General features: G+C 31.9%; 1 protein-coding gene across 45 annotated transcripts in view; it reads left to right on the top strand.

Annotated features, from left to right (window-relative positions):
* RBM26 (RNA binding motif protein 26) overlaps positions 1-14,780 on the top strand; it is an 89,391-nt gene extending 74,611 nt beyond the window's left edge. For 25 of the 45 annotated variants that reach the window (XR_011528165.1, XR_011528170.1, XR_011528185.1 and 22 more), the window contains 4 exons: positions 2,959-3,072; positions 4,691-5,866; positions 6,498-6,556; positions 10,243-13,502. Coding sequence is in view for 19 of the 45 variants with exons in the window: in XM_070579034.1 (XP_070435135.1) it covers positions 2,959-3,072; positions 4,691-4,780 (204 nt within the window). In the remaining 26 variants the exon portion in view is untranslated. Of the gene's footprint in view, positions 1-2,958; positions 3,073-4,690; positions 5,936-6,497; positions 6,557-10,242 lie in introns of those variants that run through there. The other 20 variants (XM_070579045.1, XM_070579043.1, XM_070579041.1 and 17 more) reach the window with 5 other exon arrangements.
* The last annotated feature ends 649 nt before the right edge of the window (positions 14,781-15,429 follow it).

Here is a 15,429-nt window from a genome sequence, read left to right as displayed (position 1 = left end):
TCAACTCTATTTGCATTGAGATGAGCAAATTTAATCTCCATCTGAGCTTATTTCCCTCACTTTACTTTCTTATTTTGTCTATTTTTACATTTAGCCCCATTTCCTCCTTCATGACCACTACCAGTTTGCTCAAATAGGCATCCTGTAGAATACATTTAAACATGATATTTTTTATTAAAGTTTTATAATTAGTTATGAAATTCATTTGCCATAGTACACTGTTACAAAAAGCACTGGTCTGATTCATATTATTGAACAACAGTAATTAAGACAGTATGATACTGGACTTGGCCAAAAGATCCCAAAGGTTGCAAGGAGAAAATAACATTAGAATAACCAAGAATATTCTGAAAAGGATGAGGAATCATATTGAACTCATTATGAAATAAAGAATTAATATAGTAATGGTAGGGAGTAGACAGATAATAGAACAAACTAGAGTACAGAAGTAGACTTAAGTATATATAAGGATTTTAGTGGATTACAAAGGAGATGTTTTATTTAAATCAGGGAATAAAACAGATTATTTAGTAAATGATGTTAGGACAACCAACTAGCTATTTGGGAAAAATAAGGCATTATGTGTTTATTTTTTATATCAAAATAAATTCAACTTGGATAAAAGTTTTTTCTTTTTTTAATATATGAGACCAGTAAAAAGCTAGAGGATTTCTGAAAAGAGTCTTAGTGCAGAGAGGGCTTTTTCAGGCCTAGCACAGTATCTAGAAGTCATAAAGATAAACATTGATAAATTCCAGCACATGAAAATTTACAACTTCTTTCTGGGAAAAACAGAAGAACAGCAGTGACTCCTTCCCCTCCAATAAAAACATGCATCATAAAATCAAAATCCAGTTGAGAAAATATTTTGCCAAATAAATATGACAAAACACCATTCAAGAAATTGGTTTAAATATGCTAAATATATAATATATGTAGCCGTTCAAGGAAAGTGACAAATCTCTTGGAATGGATATGGGAGGAATCTATGAAAAAATTAGGTTATTTATATAAGAAGGAAGTTGTAAAATCAGTAAAGTATGTTCCCATATATGTGTCATATATATGTGTATACTCAAACCTTTTAGATATGTGCATAGGAAAATATTTGTAGGACTTTTTCCCTAACTCTTCATAGATTAGTGGTTATCACTAAGGGATGGGATAATCATGGATTATGATTTTTTACATTATGTGACCTGAAATTTTTGAATTCTTAAATGACTAGGTTGCAGAAGAATTTTTTTAGCATTTAAAGATTTTATGTTGCAAATTACCTGAAATAAATTTGCATCTTCAAAAAGCAAGAACACAGTTATTTCAAAAATTTACACAGCCAGGGGCCAACCCGGTTGCGTGGTGGTTAAGTTTGTGTGCTCTGCTTCGGTGGGTTCACCTGGGGTTCACAGGTTCGAATCCCAGGCGCAGACCTAGCATCTCTCATCAAGCCATACTGTGGCAGCATCCTGCAAAATAGGGGAAGATTGGCACAGATGTTAGTTCAGCGCCAATCTTCCTCACCAAAAAAAAAAAAAAAAAGAAAGTGAAAAGTTTCTGATGGAGCAAGGTTAATAAAAAGTTAAATATACTTGGCTTTGAAAATCATCCTGTAAAAAATTTTAAAATGGAAACTTTAGAGAGTTTTGGACTCACCTTATAAATTTGAGTAAGTGTGTGTTGAATGTAGAGATTTACAAAATTAAGTCATCAGAAATTTTGTCATGAACTTACAGAAAATGTCAGTAACATTTTTTGCCTTTTGTAGCTGAATGAAAAGATGGGTTTTATGAGTAGACATCTTGTATGAGAATTGAAATTCCTTCCAGTAATATATTTTTATGTAACAGTTATAGCTTAAAAAAATTACAAGTTGTTTCTGAACTTAAATATCATCTATAAGTACTTAAAAAATTTAGTTATGTGACATTGTGATGAGGCCATTTACTAAAAACTCCTGAGCTGCATTTTAATAGGCATAATAAATTTATCAAAAGTTTTTATGTACAGATTTAAAATTTATACCTGGCGACTTTAATATCTCACAACTCATGGTCAGATGTCATTGAACATGTAATTGTTTCTACATTTCACATTATGCTGCACTTTGAGATTGTGCTGTAAGTCTTTTGTGACTATGAGTTATTTTGGTATATTTGCTAACACTGATTTACATCAGTTCATGTTACTTTAATTTGAATGCACTATTTCCAAACCAGCCACTTAATGTAGCAAGTACTTAGATTTGACTATTTACTAAGTTTATTTTATCATACGCCATTCTGAAAGATTTGTAGGGAGTACTTTAGTTTTCATAGAAGAGTTTGGGGTTTATTTCCTTCATTGTCATATTTATATTTTGTAATAGTGATAGATCAGTCAAACATTTTATGGTTATTTGTTATTTGATGTAATTTGCGTGTATACTTTGCACATGCAAAATTATTCTTATGTTTTTCAAAGGTTTCTAGTCCATAGTTACTATATATGCCAATTGTAAATTAACAGGAATTAAAATGGATAAAATGCATTTAGCCTATTGATCCTAATTTACTAATTTAGAGTTTGATTCAGAATCTCCAGCCAGGATCTTGAAGTGCTTTGGGATTGTTGCCTTGAATAGCAATTATCATTGTTTTGTAAATGTATAGACACAATTCTTCTTCAGTAGTAAATTCTTCAGTAGTGAAATAGCTTTATTTAATTATGACAAATTGTTCTTGTTTTCTTTTTAAAGGATTTTCCAATCACTAGGCTGATTTTAAAAGTAAATAACCATGAAAAGTAAATTATAAATCATAGCAATAATAATAAGTAGAGAAGTAAATATCCACAAAGCAAATGAATAAACTGTCTTCACTTGTGTTTATAGTTTAATTTAAATATTAGGTACAATAGCATTTCATTTTTTTCTTCAGAAATTATTAATGTTCTGTATTTTAATGTTCTTAATTGTTTTAGGCTGCAGTTCATGGAGCTCGTTTCAAAGGGCAGGATCTAAAACTGGCATGGAATAAACCAATAACTAATATTTCAGCTGTTGAAACAGAAGAAGTTGAACCTGATGAAGAGGAAGTATGTTTGTTTTTTTTTTATTTGTTTTTGTTCACTTTTTTATATAAAATGTGATTTTATGGCTGTGATTTTAATGTAAAACTTTTATTCCTGAGCCATATTCCAGGCATGGGATATCAGATAAATGCAAACAACTTTAAATTTTCTGGGTTAATGAGAACTGTGGATTGCTAATCCAAAAAGAATACATGAAAATCATATATATACTCAGTTTTCATTTACTCTTGGAAGACAATAATTATTCATTAGATTTTTATCCACAGGAAATCTTTGTAATATTTTAAGTTTCAGAGTATATATTCTACTCAATTGCTTTATTAACATTTCAGGTTTCCTTTATTTTAATTCATACTGTTTTAGTCTATTAGAGTGAATGCCTGCTACATGATAGATACTGTGATAGGCATAAAAATGAATAAGACACGGTCCCTATTATCAAGGAGCTTATAATCTGGAAAGGGGGGTAGTGACAGACACTTAAGAAACTAAAATAAAAGGCAGACTGATATGCTGAATAAAGATTTGAACAATATGTTGTGGGAACCCAGAGGAAGAAGTGATTGTTTCTGTCCAGAAGAATCTTGAAGGAGATGGTAACGGTGGAGCTGAAGCCTAAGTGATAAAAAAGCTTTCCATAACCAAGAGCTGGGATAGGAATAGAGTTGAGAGAGGCATTTTAGGCAGAGGGACAAGTGTGGAAGAATATGTTTTTCTTGGGTAACAGCAGTTAGTCTGATGGCTGAGAGGGGTGAGCCTGAGGAACAGGGAAGTGGAAGAGCCCTTTGAAACTAAAAACTTAAAGATAAGCAATTCTATTTTGTTTAATCATGAAATAAGGCTGTAGGAAAAAGTTTGAGCAAGCTAAGTAGTAAAGGTAAGGTGACAAAACTAAATGGTTCAGTGTTTTACCTTTGTTAGATTTTCATAATGGCGCTTCATTTTGTTTGAAGAGCGTTCAAGGGTGTTATACATTTCCATAGTCAAATGCAAGAATAAAATGTGAATTTTGAAACTCATGTACATGATTTGTCATTTTATATTTTAGATTATACCTTTGTCCTTCCATGAGTTTGAATTGAATGGGGAGAAAAGCAGGAGAGCTCCTGGTATTAGGTATTTTGAAAAGTTTGAAAAGCAGTCTGAGAAGTTTTTATGAAGAAAATGGGGAAAAGAAAGGAATGCTATAAAAGAAAATGTTTGTTACATGCAGCAGAAAGGAGATATAAATCTTGATAGACTTTTATACAAGTTATTGGTGATTTAGTGTTCAGAGTTAGGATAAGTCAAAGAAGACTTATTTATTTAATTTGTTTTAGAAAGTATTGGGCAGTGTTTGTAGGGATAGAAGACGGCATAATTTGATAAAGAGAGGCAGGAGAAATGGCATGTACAAAGACTTTGATATTTCTTCAGTGCCTGTTTGATGCAAGCAACAGGATAGATACCATAGAGAAACGATTGAGTGACTAAAGGTGTGCTTTTCTTTGTTTCTTGAATATTCTAGCTGTAGAAGTACCTTTTGTATTCGACTCTATTGAGAGAAATCAGTATTTAAAAGTGTCACCTTTTTTCTTTTCTTTTTTTTTGGGTAAATTCCTAAATGCATTTTAACCTAAAGTTTCAGGAAGAGTCTTTGGTGGATGACTCATTACTTCAAGATGATGATGAAGAAGAAGAGGACAATGAATCTCGTTCTTGGAGAAGATGATTTGACTGATCATTGATCTGCATATGCTAGAACTCTACCTGTGTTTCATTAGTATTATCTAATGTACTTTTACATATTTGTAAAAACAATTTTTGGTAAAATGTGATGAAGATGGATTTCACAAATAGACAAAAGAGAAGAAAACTACCTTCTGATCCTGTATTTTGAAAGATTGATGTTTGCGTTTTATTTCAGTAAACGATTGCTAAAGACATCACACTAGAAACATATGCAATGTTTTTATTACATACTTCTACTGAACATTACGGAATTCTTTGGGTTCTTTGTAATTTAATGAATAGGTCTGAAAACTTATGACCAATACTTGTTATAACTTAGAGGATTTTGTTTTACTCCAAATAAGGAATGAATTTGCATTTAAAATCTTAATGAATGTTTTCAAAAATGAATAGATAACATAGTACTCTAACTAAAGTCTCCAAGTTATGTATTCATATTACATAGTAGTATGCTTAGGCTTTACTATGTATTAGCCTTTTGTTGGACTTGTGTATGTATTTTACCACATGGGTTTTAATGATAATGGTGTATGACTGCTTTGCATATGAGTCCTTATGCATTCAGATGTTAAAAATAAAGTGGAATGGTCTCTTAAAAAGAAAAGAAAAGAAAAAAAAGCAATGACAAAAAAAACAAAAAACAAGACAATGTTCCTTGATTTAAAAAAAGAAAAAAGAAAAAAAAAAAAGAAAAGAAAAAACTTTAAAATAAATAGACCATTCCAGATGGTGATCTACCCTTCTTCCCCCCAATTATCACAAAAGGAGCTATAATCACTAACTTATTCTTAATAATAATGGTTACTAGTACCTTTACAATAATGTACAATCCAATGTTTAAAATTTATACCACTTCAGTTTGGTTTGATCCTATAAATTTTCAACAGATGTCTTAAAATTTAAAAGCAGGCTGATTAGTTTGGAACCAGACTTCAAGTAGAGCTAACATTTGGTGAATAAGAAAACATCACATTACATTTTGGATGTATGAAAGAAAACTTGACCATTTGAAGATTTATGAATAAAGAAATGTACTATAGATACTACTTTAGGAAAACACTGTTTGGTAAGTGTTCCAGTCTGATATTTTAAGTGTGCATTTCCTATACTTGTATAAAAATCTTTGACATTTGCAGCAATATTGTGATTTTTAAGTGGACTTCTCTCACAAGTGAACGTGATCATTGAAAGTTGATACAGCAGTTTCCAGGAAATAAATGCATTCCTTGTAGAATGAGAGGGTGGGAGATTACATATTTATCTTTTAAAATTCATCGTTTTGGTTGCAAGTGTCCTGAGATCATAGTGATTATATTAAAAGCCACATTAAAAAAAATCACTTTGTTCCCATACTGGGGTCCTCACAATCACAAACTGTAATTCCACTACCGTAGTCTTTTGCCAATGGAGTAACTAGTGGGTGCTGTTCCTCTTTCTTTTTTTCCCCCCACACTTAGGGTTAAAGTTGTATACATGTTCTTGATGGTATACTGTTTCATAGGAATGTTTTGTCTTGCAGTTGGTGCACATGTTTATATTTAAAATTTCCAGATCAGATTTCTTTCGTCAAAATAGTGACTTTACTCAAAAACTTCTTTACTATACTTAGATCTGTGATATCTTTTTATGTAGTCTCTTGTATGTTAACTATGTGCTATTCTGATTCATTAGGTAAGTTTGTTTTCTTTTCTTTTTAGTAGTCGTGAAAGGTGCCAAATTGGCAGAGGCTCACGTTTCTTCTCTTTACACCAAACAGGTATTATAAAGAAAGAAAATCTTTCAGAGGCCAGTTAAATCTCCTTGCTGATTTTTGGCTTTATAATTTGATTAGTAAATGTTAGCCTGATGTTTTAAAAATTACTGTAAACTTCCCCTTGTAATGTAACTGAAATTACCTAATATTTATTTAAATCCATAAATAGCTCATCACTTTCCCAAGTTTTAAATTCTCTAATAACCTAAAATTAAAGTGTTTTAAGCCGTGTTGCTTTTAAGTGAATCAGAAGACAAGTATGTTTTGATTGATTTGATCCCGAAGTAAGGGATTAAATATTAGCAATATTCATTAGGTTTATAATTATATTTTTATCATTAATATGATCTTAATATTACTTAGTGTTTAATTGCTATTGAATTTTTAAAATCAATGAGTATGTTTAGAAATACTAATGCTCTATATATACTTTAATGTGTTCTCATTTAAAACTTAAGATATCCCTTCAAAGTAGTTGTTAATTCCCATTTTACAGATAAGGAAACTGAGGCTAATAGAGATGGAGTGACTTGCCCAAAGTCACAGCTACTGAGTGGAAGGACTAGATTTGAATGCAAGCATTCTGATTTCAGTGCCAAGTTCTTTTTAAAAACTCTGTATTGCTACCTCCTTCCTAGTTATTGATTGAGCATGAGATTGTGTTTGCAGTAAATGTGGTAGTTCTCGCACAAAATTAGTAGGTTTCTTGGTCATTAGCCAGTTCATACCTTTACCCTTTCCTTTAATACAGCACTTTGTTCATATCTCTGTTACAGTACTTATGTTGTAATATAATTTACCTGGTTTATGTCTGTCTTCCCCACTAGATTACAAGCTCCTCTAGGAAGGGGACCATGTCTTATTCATCTTTTTATCTCTAGTGATTATCACAAAGCCTGGCTCATAGTGGGCACTCAGATGTTTGTTGGATGAATTAATGAATGAATGCGTATTTAAATCTCCAAAAATGGAGTGACAATTACCTCCCTTGTTAATTCTTATCAATTTTTCGAAATTCTTTCTTGAAGGTCTTCTCAGTCATTGGGACCATTTTTCTAAACAATTGGTACAGTTAACTTATTTGCACCAGTGGGGTTACAAATACTGACGGAGGAATACACACGTAGTCTTAGTGGGATTTCCGTAGCAATTAGTAAGCCATTAATGTTTTGGAGTCTTAAATGTTGTAGTCAGTTTCAGGAGTAAAATAGCTTTTTGGACAGTGTGTAAGGATAGAAATGCCAAGAGCCACCAATCTAGCCCATCCCACTAATTTTTTTATATCTAAAGATGACCTCGTGTAGAGGGCCAGACAAGGGTTAAGAGATTTAGCTTTTGGTTTCAGCTCTGTAACTGATTCTCTGGCCTTAGACAAGTCTCTTAACTTATACAGGGCTGTTTCCTTGTCTGTAAAATGAAAGGGACTGGACTAGATGATCTTTAAGGTCCCTTTCACATTTATAGTTTCCCTGGTGTTATATTAGTGTTTGATCTAAAACAGTTTAATATATCTATACCAATTCTCCCAACCTGTTGCTGCTATTGTTGTTTCTGTCATCTTATCAATGGAAACAACTTAGATTTGGTTATGATAATTTATATAATATGTCTTGGTACAATTTGTATATAGTGTTCCCGAATGCTTGCCTGTGCTGGCAGAAATTCCATTCAACCTATAAAGTATGGATTAACTTCTGCATTCTCTAGCACTTTCCCTTCCTGTTTGTAACTTTTCCTTTCACTTCTAAACTCAAAGTTTAAAATTCTTTCCTATTAGCATATGCTACCTAAAACTTGAAACAGTTTTAATTCTCCAGTTCTCCTAACAAGTTCTTAGTACAGATCTGGGCTGAGTTGGAAGTGAAAAAAGGATTGAGAACCATGTAGGTAGCTACTTCTTACAGAAAAAAATTGAGGGAAATTATATATTATTGGTTAAAAGATTGATTAGGATTACCTCAAGGGATGGTTGAGTTGTCATTTGACATACTTCACTCAGTATTTTGTGTCTCTACTTAAGCAGTGTTGTTTTAAATGTTATTGGATAATTGTAACATTTTAAAAATTAATTTTAGTATTTAACCAATGCCCAAGCATTTAATGAAATCATGTTGCAGGAATGGGAGAGTATTCCATAGCTCTTGTTTTATTATAATATGATCAAATGCATCAATCAGTAGTTTACTGTAAAGATAAGACTTCACTGTTTTAGCTGATTACCTGTAGAATAAGTATGGCTGAGCTTAATTGAAGGAAATTTTTGTTACTAGAACTGTTTTATGGGAATTGTATTTCCAATCTTACTTGGAGCACTAATTATTGACTCTAAGGGTTACAAAAAGAAAGCAAACAGTTCCTTGTTTGGTATGTTGAAATATCAATGGCTATTTTAGCATATTATACAAACTTTATCAATCTATATTTTCTTTCTTTTGTCCCCTTACCCATAATGTGAACTAATTATAGAAGATAAGTTTTAGTCCTTCTAGAATTTATATAAATATTTGTAAGCTGTTTTTCTTCCCGTTCAAAAGTCTTTTAGCCTTTTAAAGCAAAAATATCCTGCTTGAAATTCTGCCTAATTAAGTTAGTTCGCTTTTTGGTCTTTTTCTCAGAGCTTTTCTTAATCTTCTAAAACCCTGTAAATTAAAAGTGGAAATTAAATCATCATTGTACAATATTTGTAAGGCAGAAAGAAAATTTCCTTTTCCCAGATCTCAGGAACTACCTTGTTCTTGTTAACTTCTTGAACTGGCTAGTTGCTCTAAGGTATGTATACAGGCTTTTAGAGAAGAGTAGTTTTTTTTCTCTCTAATCATTATTTACCTATCATATGACAGCAGATAATCTTCTAAAGTAGCTACCTAAAAATCCTAAGAAAGAAATCTTGGTGAACATGACTGCCATGCTCAGTAATTTCTAATGAAAACATCATACTTGTTTAGTAGGAAAATTCCTAATTTGGTAGATAACTTTCTTGCAGTTTATCAGTATTATGTACTCATTACTTAGTGTAAATGGAAGAATTTTTATTTTACTTTTTTATATCAATTTATTATACTTGCTCCTTCCTAATCCCTACTTCCCTGTTACTTTATTTCATCCATCCACTCATCTTCCCATCATCCAAAGTCAGTCTTCCTTTGTATACTAAGCACTGTCTCATTTTGATGTGTTCTTTTTATTTCTGTTGTTAATCATTGTGCTTAGTATAGAATTTTCCGTCATATAGTGTGATTAAAGAGTGAAATGATTATCGTATGGAGTTTAAGGAAATTAGATGTATCTCACAATTACTTTGAAATCTTTGGGAAACTTAAGAAAATTCTTTTTTTATTTTTGTATACAATATCTTGGAATTTGTTCATGATTTCTTAAAATTACTCTTCCTACTCACACCTCTATAAAAATTTACTATCTGGTTTCCTAACAAAAAATTTTAGATCACAGCCAAGTTGTAGAGTTCTGATCTTTGCCACTTAATGTTTTAAGGTAGCGTAACGCAGAGAGGTTCTGTTAAAATCACTTTAACTCGAAGCCGATATTTTGTGAAATTTGCAACTTTGTGATTCCTTTTTTAAATAGATTTTAATGTTTAGAAAAGTTGGAGATGAATTTATGATGTGATTCAATTTTTAGATTTATTTACTATTTTCAAAGTGTTTTTTAATAGTCTTCTCTTTTTCCAGCAGAGAGAGATCATCATTGCCTGAATTTAGCTTTGTGACTACAACAGCAAGACCTGTTCCTGTCCAGAGACGACTGTTATAATAATATCATCCTATCATTTTATGTTTGCCCTTTATCAATTTGAATAGATGTTTACATGTACTATAATTAGCATTTTATCTTTACAGTTCTCTAAGGGTACATCTGAGTCCTGAAGTATATCTGAGTGTGTGCTTTGTCTGGTCTTATTCTTAAGTGTTTTTCTCTCCTTACTTTATAGGGGTTATTTTTTAAATACCATAAGCAGGAAAAGGACCTCTTGGTTTCTTAAAATGAGATAAGTTCAGTCTCAGCCAAGTTGAGAATTGTGTCTAGGAAATCTATAAAGCCATGATACTATGTTCGTTAGAATAAACAATTTAGAGTGAAAAAATGATTAAAAATTAAGCATGGGTTTGGTTATAATTTTTCTGGGTTTTAGGATACATTTCTTGGGTTAGAATAGTCACTTAAAATAATTTTGAACAGATGGTAAAATACTTTTTACACACTGTATAACTTGCCTATTTCTTCTAAATATAGTTATTTAGAAATCGTTGCCAAGGCCACTTACCCGAAAGAATTTTTTTTTAATTCTTAGCTCTTCAAAGCCCACAAGGAGAATAATTTTCTTTCTTTTCAAGTAGTACAGGATGATCTGTGGATTATAAATATTGAGAAATATTTATTAAATATCTGATTTACAGTTTTTCATATTTTCCTAACTTGCAATCAAGACATCAAAGACAATCTTAAAAGCAAGGGAAAATAGTGTTGTGTGTCTAACATTGTTAAAGACTAGTTTTCCTGTCATAGGTTGGTGTATGTCCATATTATTTATTTAAAAGCAATATGGCTTAGAATTACTTATAAAGAGTGATTAAATCTTATCCTAAATATTCACCCAAAATACCCTTTTTATAATGGGCACTATAAAAAAATTTTTCAGAAAATTAATTTCTGAGTATTCCTTCTTAGATTCTCATGAGGCATTTGAGAAGTTGGAAGTTATACTTCGTGGCAACTTTATTAGGAAAGTCCAAATTATATGTGATTCTATTCACCTTTGTTTTTTCTTTTTAGTTTCATTCAGCCATGCTATTTTCACTTTTTTGTGCAAAGTTGAATATTCTGCAAACACTTTTCTTTCTGAGTACACATTGCATTTGTCTTCATGAAAAATAAAAAGAATGAACACATCATTCATAATGTAAGTTATCTGTTTTGATCCACATTAGTTGGAGACAGCATGGTTAAAGTTAGGCTTGGTTTAAAGGAAAAGCACATATTTTGGAAGATCTTGTAACATAATTATGACCTAGTAGCCTACAAGGCATTTTTAAAATTAAACTTGTTTTAGGTCACATTTGCAAACCTAGCATATAGCCGCAGGGAGTTCGTAAATATTTTCCAGATTAGTTAGTATTTTTTTCCTTTTCAAGGAAAGATTCTCTGCCCATCTAATAGTGGTTTACCTGCTAGGTTAGAAACCTAAAGAACATTGTCTAAGAGACCGTACTTGCTGTTCATAGTTTTGGTTGGTTAGTGGATGTGGACCACATACCGCCATATTCTATTTTATTTTGTCATCTTCCTTTTTTCCCCCCTTGCTTCTAAATTAAAAACAAAATAAAGCAAAACCAAATTGAACGTGCCATTGGGAATCAGAAGTTGAGATGATTTCGTTCTCATTAAGATCATTGCAGCTTTTGGAAATTCCAGTGAGATCCGGCAGGTCAGTTACATGTCTGAATTCCGACATGTTGATTAATTAAAGATAAGGATTTTCATTATTTCATTTTCCTGAATAGGATTCTCATGGAGCTATGTATAGATAACTGTACAGAATCACTTTTGTGTAATTGAATGAAGCAGTTTACCTCTGCATGATTGCATTATGGAAGCCTTTTATATATCTTTATATTTTTCAATATACTTAGATTTTACACTATTAGCTGCTCTAGTCATGCTATATTTGTTTTTTTTTAAATAGAGTTTATAAATATTTATGCTCAAAATACAGATCAACTGAATATTTTTGGTCTTGTTTACAAGATGAAAAATACTTTAAAGTGATGCAGCCCCTCAAGTGTCTTAGGAAAAAAGTCATTGGTGCTACAAAACCTTTCAATATCATTTTTGAACCTGTTATCTAGACTTTGCTAGGCTTCAATCTGTGATTGCTTGTGACTTATTCTAATCTAGCAGCATAATTGTAAAAGTGGTCTGTGGTAAGTCAGGTAAAGATCCCAGCCCAATAGAAACACCCCATAATTCAAAGATATGAAGCAGAATGACAGTATACTCATTTATGCCCAGCTTCCTAAAAAGAAAATAGTTTCTTCATTTTGTCGTTGGCTCTTTTGATAAGAGGAACGGTGTTTAATCTGGCTAGAGTGAAAAAATGATGCATTCAGCATGGCTCAGTTTTCCAATATTTCAAATGGAAAACTTTTCTAGTCCTAAAATATGGTGTTGTCCTGCTCTGCTTTAAATTCCCATCTGTCTTTTACTCAACAAGAGGCAGCGTAATTCTTAAATATTTATAGAACATTTGATGAGTTGTAAAGAGACGTATGATTTACAAGTTTTGCGTTGATGTGTAGATTGTTTTCCACATCTACAAGTCTTCATTCCAGCACCTTAGTGAATGTTCTTAAGATACAATTTTTAAGTATCAGCAAAGCATTCATAGATGTTTACTTTTGATTCTTGGAGTCCTGAACCTGCTTTGGGTGTGATGTTACTTCAGAACATGTTGTCTGGCACAAGATTTCCTTTAAGAAGTGGTTTAGTTTAACTCAGTTTCTGTGGATTGTTGAACCTAAAAGCACCAAAGGAGTCTTTTCTTGTCTGGAGACTGGATTGTTCCAGTTTTTAATACCTGTGCCCATAAGTATCCCATTTCACGAATGTGTGTTGGCATGGGGAAAAAAAATTCCCTGCTCTTTGAGTGGAGCGAAAGTAATTGGTTAAGCTGTAGCAGCTTTTTTGTTTATTTTTAAAAGTGATAATAAAACTTGAACTGAAAAAGGTAAAACTTGAACTAGAAAACTACTCTTGTATGCTTAGAATGTTTATAGTATTACATGTTTATGTGGAGTTGTCAACATTTTTATTATTTATAGTTGAATTATGTTGTTTTGTTTGTTAAATATCCATAATGTTTATTATTTTTATATTTTGGAAAAATTTTTTAAATAAAGTAGTCTTACTAAAAGCAGTTGTTAACTTTTTAAAATTGTCTTGCATTTTGTCAATTATATTAATATAGAATAGAAAGAAAAATTTGCAGCCCTCAGGCATTGCACAATTGAGAATTCTGAAAATGTTTGTACAAAGAAATGGCTCCGTGTTGCCTCTTCCCCTCTTTACCCTCCATTCTCACTTTAAATTGTTCTAAGTTACCTTTGGTACCAATGTGTTATTGGCCTAATGACTCCTTTTCTCCTATATATACAAATCTGCCATACCCTCCTTCTTCCTAATTCCTGGCTCTTTACTGCTGGAAATTTTCTCATTATTCCATTTTGGGAATAAAAAGTTTCTCCTTATCATGAGTGATGAGTATAGAAATACTATTGTGATATCAGACAAAGACGGCTGTAGATTCCGAAGTGAAATTAGATGTAAAGTGCTTATACTGTTAACCTCCAGAGCCATTGAAAATTTTCAGAACTGCCCTCCCTGATTTTCAGTTTTCGTCTGAACATTTCTTCTCCTGATCTAATTTGACTTGCTTTTCCAGCATTCAGCATGTTCATTTCATATTTAATTTTATTGAATGATAATATTGCAGTATTTCTTCTTTTGTTTTTCATCACAAATTTACCTTCTATCATCTATAATGTGGGTTAAATAAGTTTGGTATTAACTTGTCTTCCACTTGTGACACTTCTTCTACGAGAAAATACATTATCACCTCAAAGTTCCTGAGTCTTAATAAAGAGCTAGTTAAAGAGATCCAGTTGTGAAATATTAGAGGACTCTTGCTTGAAATAGTAGAGGACTTTGGTTAATAAATGATGACACACTTGGTAAAATTATTAAAAGGAATTATATATTTTATGTATATATTGCCAGCCCCTGTGGAATATTTGCAGATTGAGAATGTCAGCCTTCACTTAACCTGAAAAGAATTTCTCTATAAAGTATGAATGAATTTGGTCTTTTTTAATCCTTTAAAAAAATCACATGTAATATGTTACTGTAGAAAGGCTAGAAATCGGAAATAATAAAGAGGTAGGATGATAGCCCATCTTCTGTAAATGATCACAAGACATTTTTAAATGGAGTTATATAATGTATACTGTTTTGTAGTCTTTTTTCATTTATGGTTGCCAGATTTATACCATTTTTAAAGCCCCACTGTTTGTAGATGAATGATAATGTATTGAACCAATCCTCATTTTGGGAACTCACAGCCTTTCCATTTTTTTATTTTAATATAAATGATGCTGTATCCTTGAACATCTCTGATTATTTCTTCAAAATATATTCTCAGAACTAGTGGATCAAAGTACAGTTGTTTTATTTTTTTGCCAAGGAAGATTACCCTGAGCTAACACCTGTGCCAGTCTTCCTCTGTTTTGTATGTGGGTCACCACCACAGCATGGCCACTGACAAGTGGTGTAGGGCCGTGCCCAGGAACCGAACCTAGGCTGCTGAAGTGAGCATGCCAAACTTAATCACTAGGCCATGGGTTGGCCCTCAAGTACACTTGTTTTTAAAACTTGTGCTACATTTTGAATTTGATCTTTTAACAGGTATGTATAAACACCTCGGTGCTTTCCATAATTTAGCTTTGGAGAGCAGCATAAATTTGGTTTTCTTTGCACATGTGTTAGAATTAACTGAATTTATTCTACATTCATATTATAACAGGAACCAGATTATGCCTGATATAGTAGTTAAGCTCTGATGCAATAGTGAAACTATTATTGATATTTTCCACAATGTATAGTTGCCAGGATTTTGTATACCATAGCATATTTTTTCCTTGAAACTATAGATTTTGTTATGGCATTTTATAAATTTTCAAGAACTTTTCTACTCATAACTAGTCTGTATTCTTTACCTTTGTTAAATAAGATAAATGGCAGAATCAGGACTAGAATTTCCGTCCCTTAATACCATATACACTGTAACAATATACAAAGAGGTACCT

The sequence above is a fragment of the Equus przewalskii genome, chromosome 16 (genome assembly GCF_037783145.1).
Source record: "Equus przewalskii isolate Varuska chromosome 16, EquPr2, whole genome shotgun sequence".
In the NCBI taxonomy this organism is placed as follows: Eukaryota; Metazoa; Chordata; class Mammalia; order Perissodactyla; family Equidae; genus Equus; species Equus przewalskii.
Note: the sequence above shows the minus strand (reverse complement) of the source record. Positions and strands in the feature narration are given on the sequence as shown.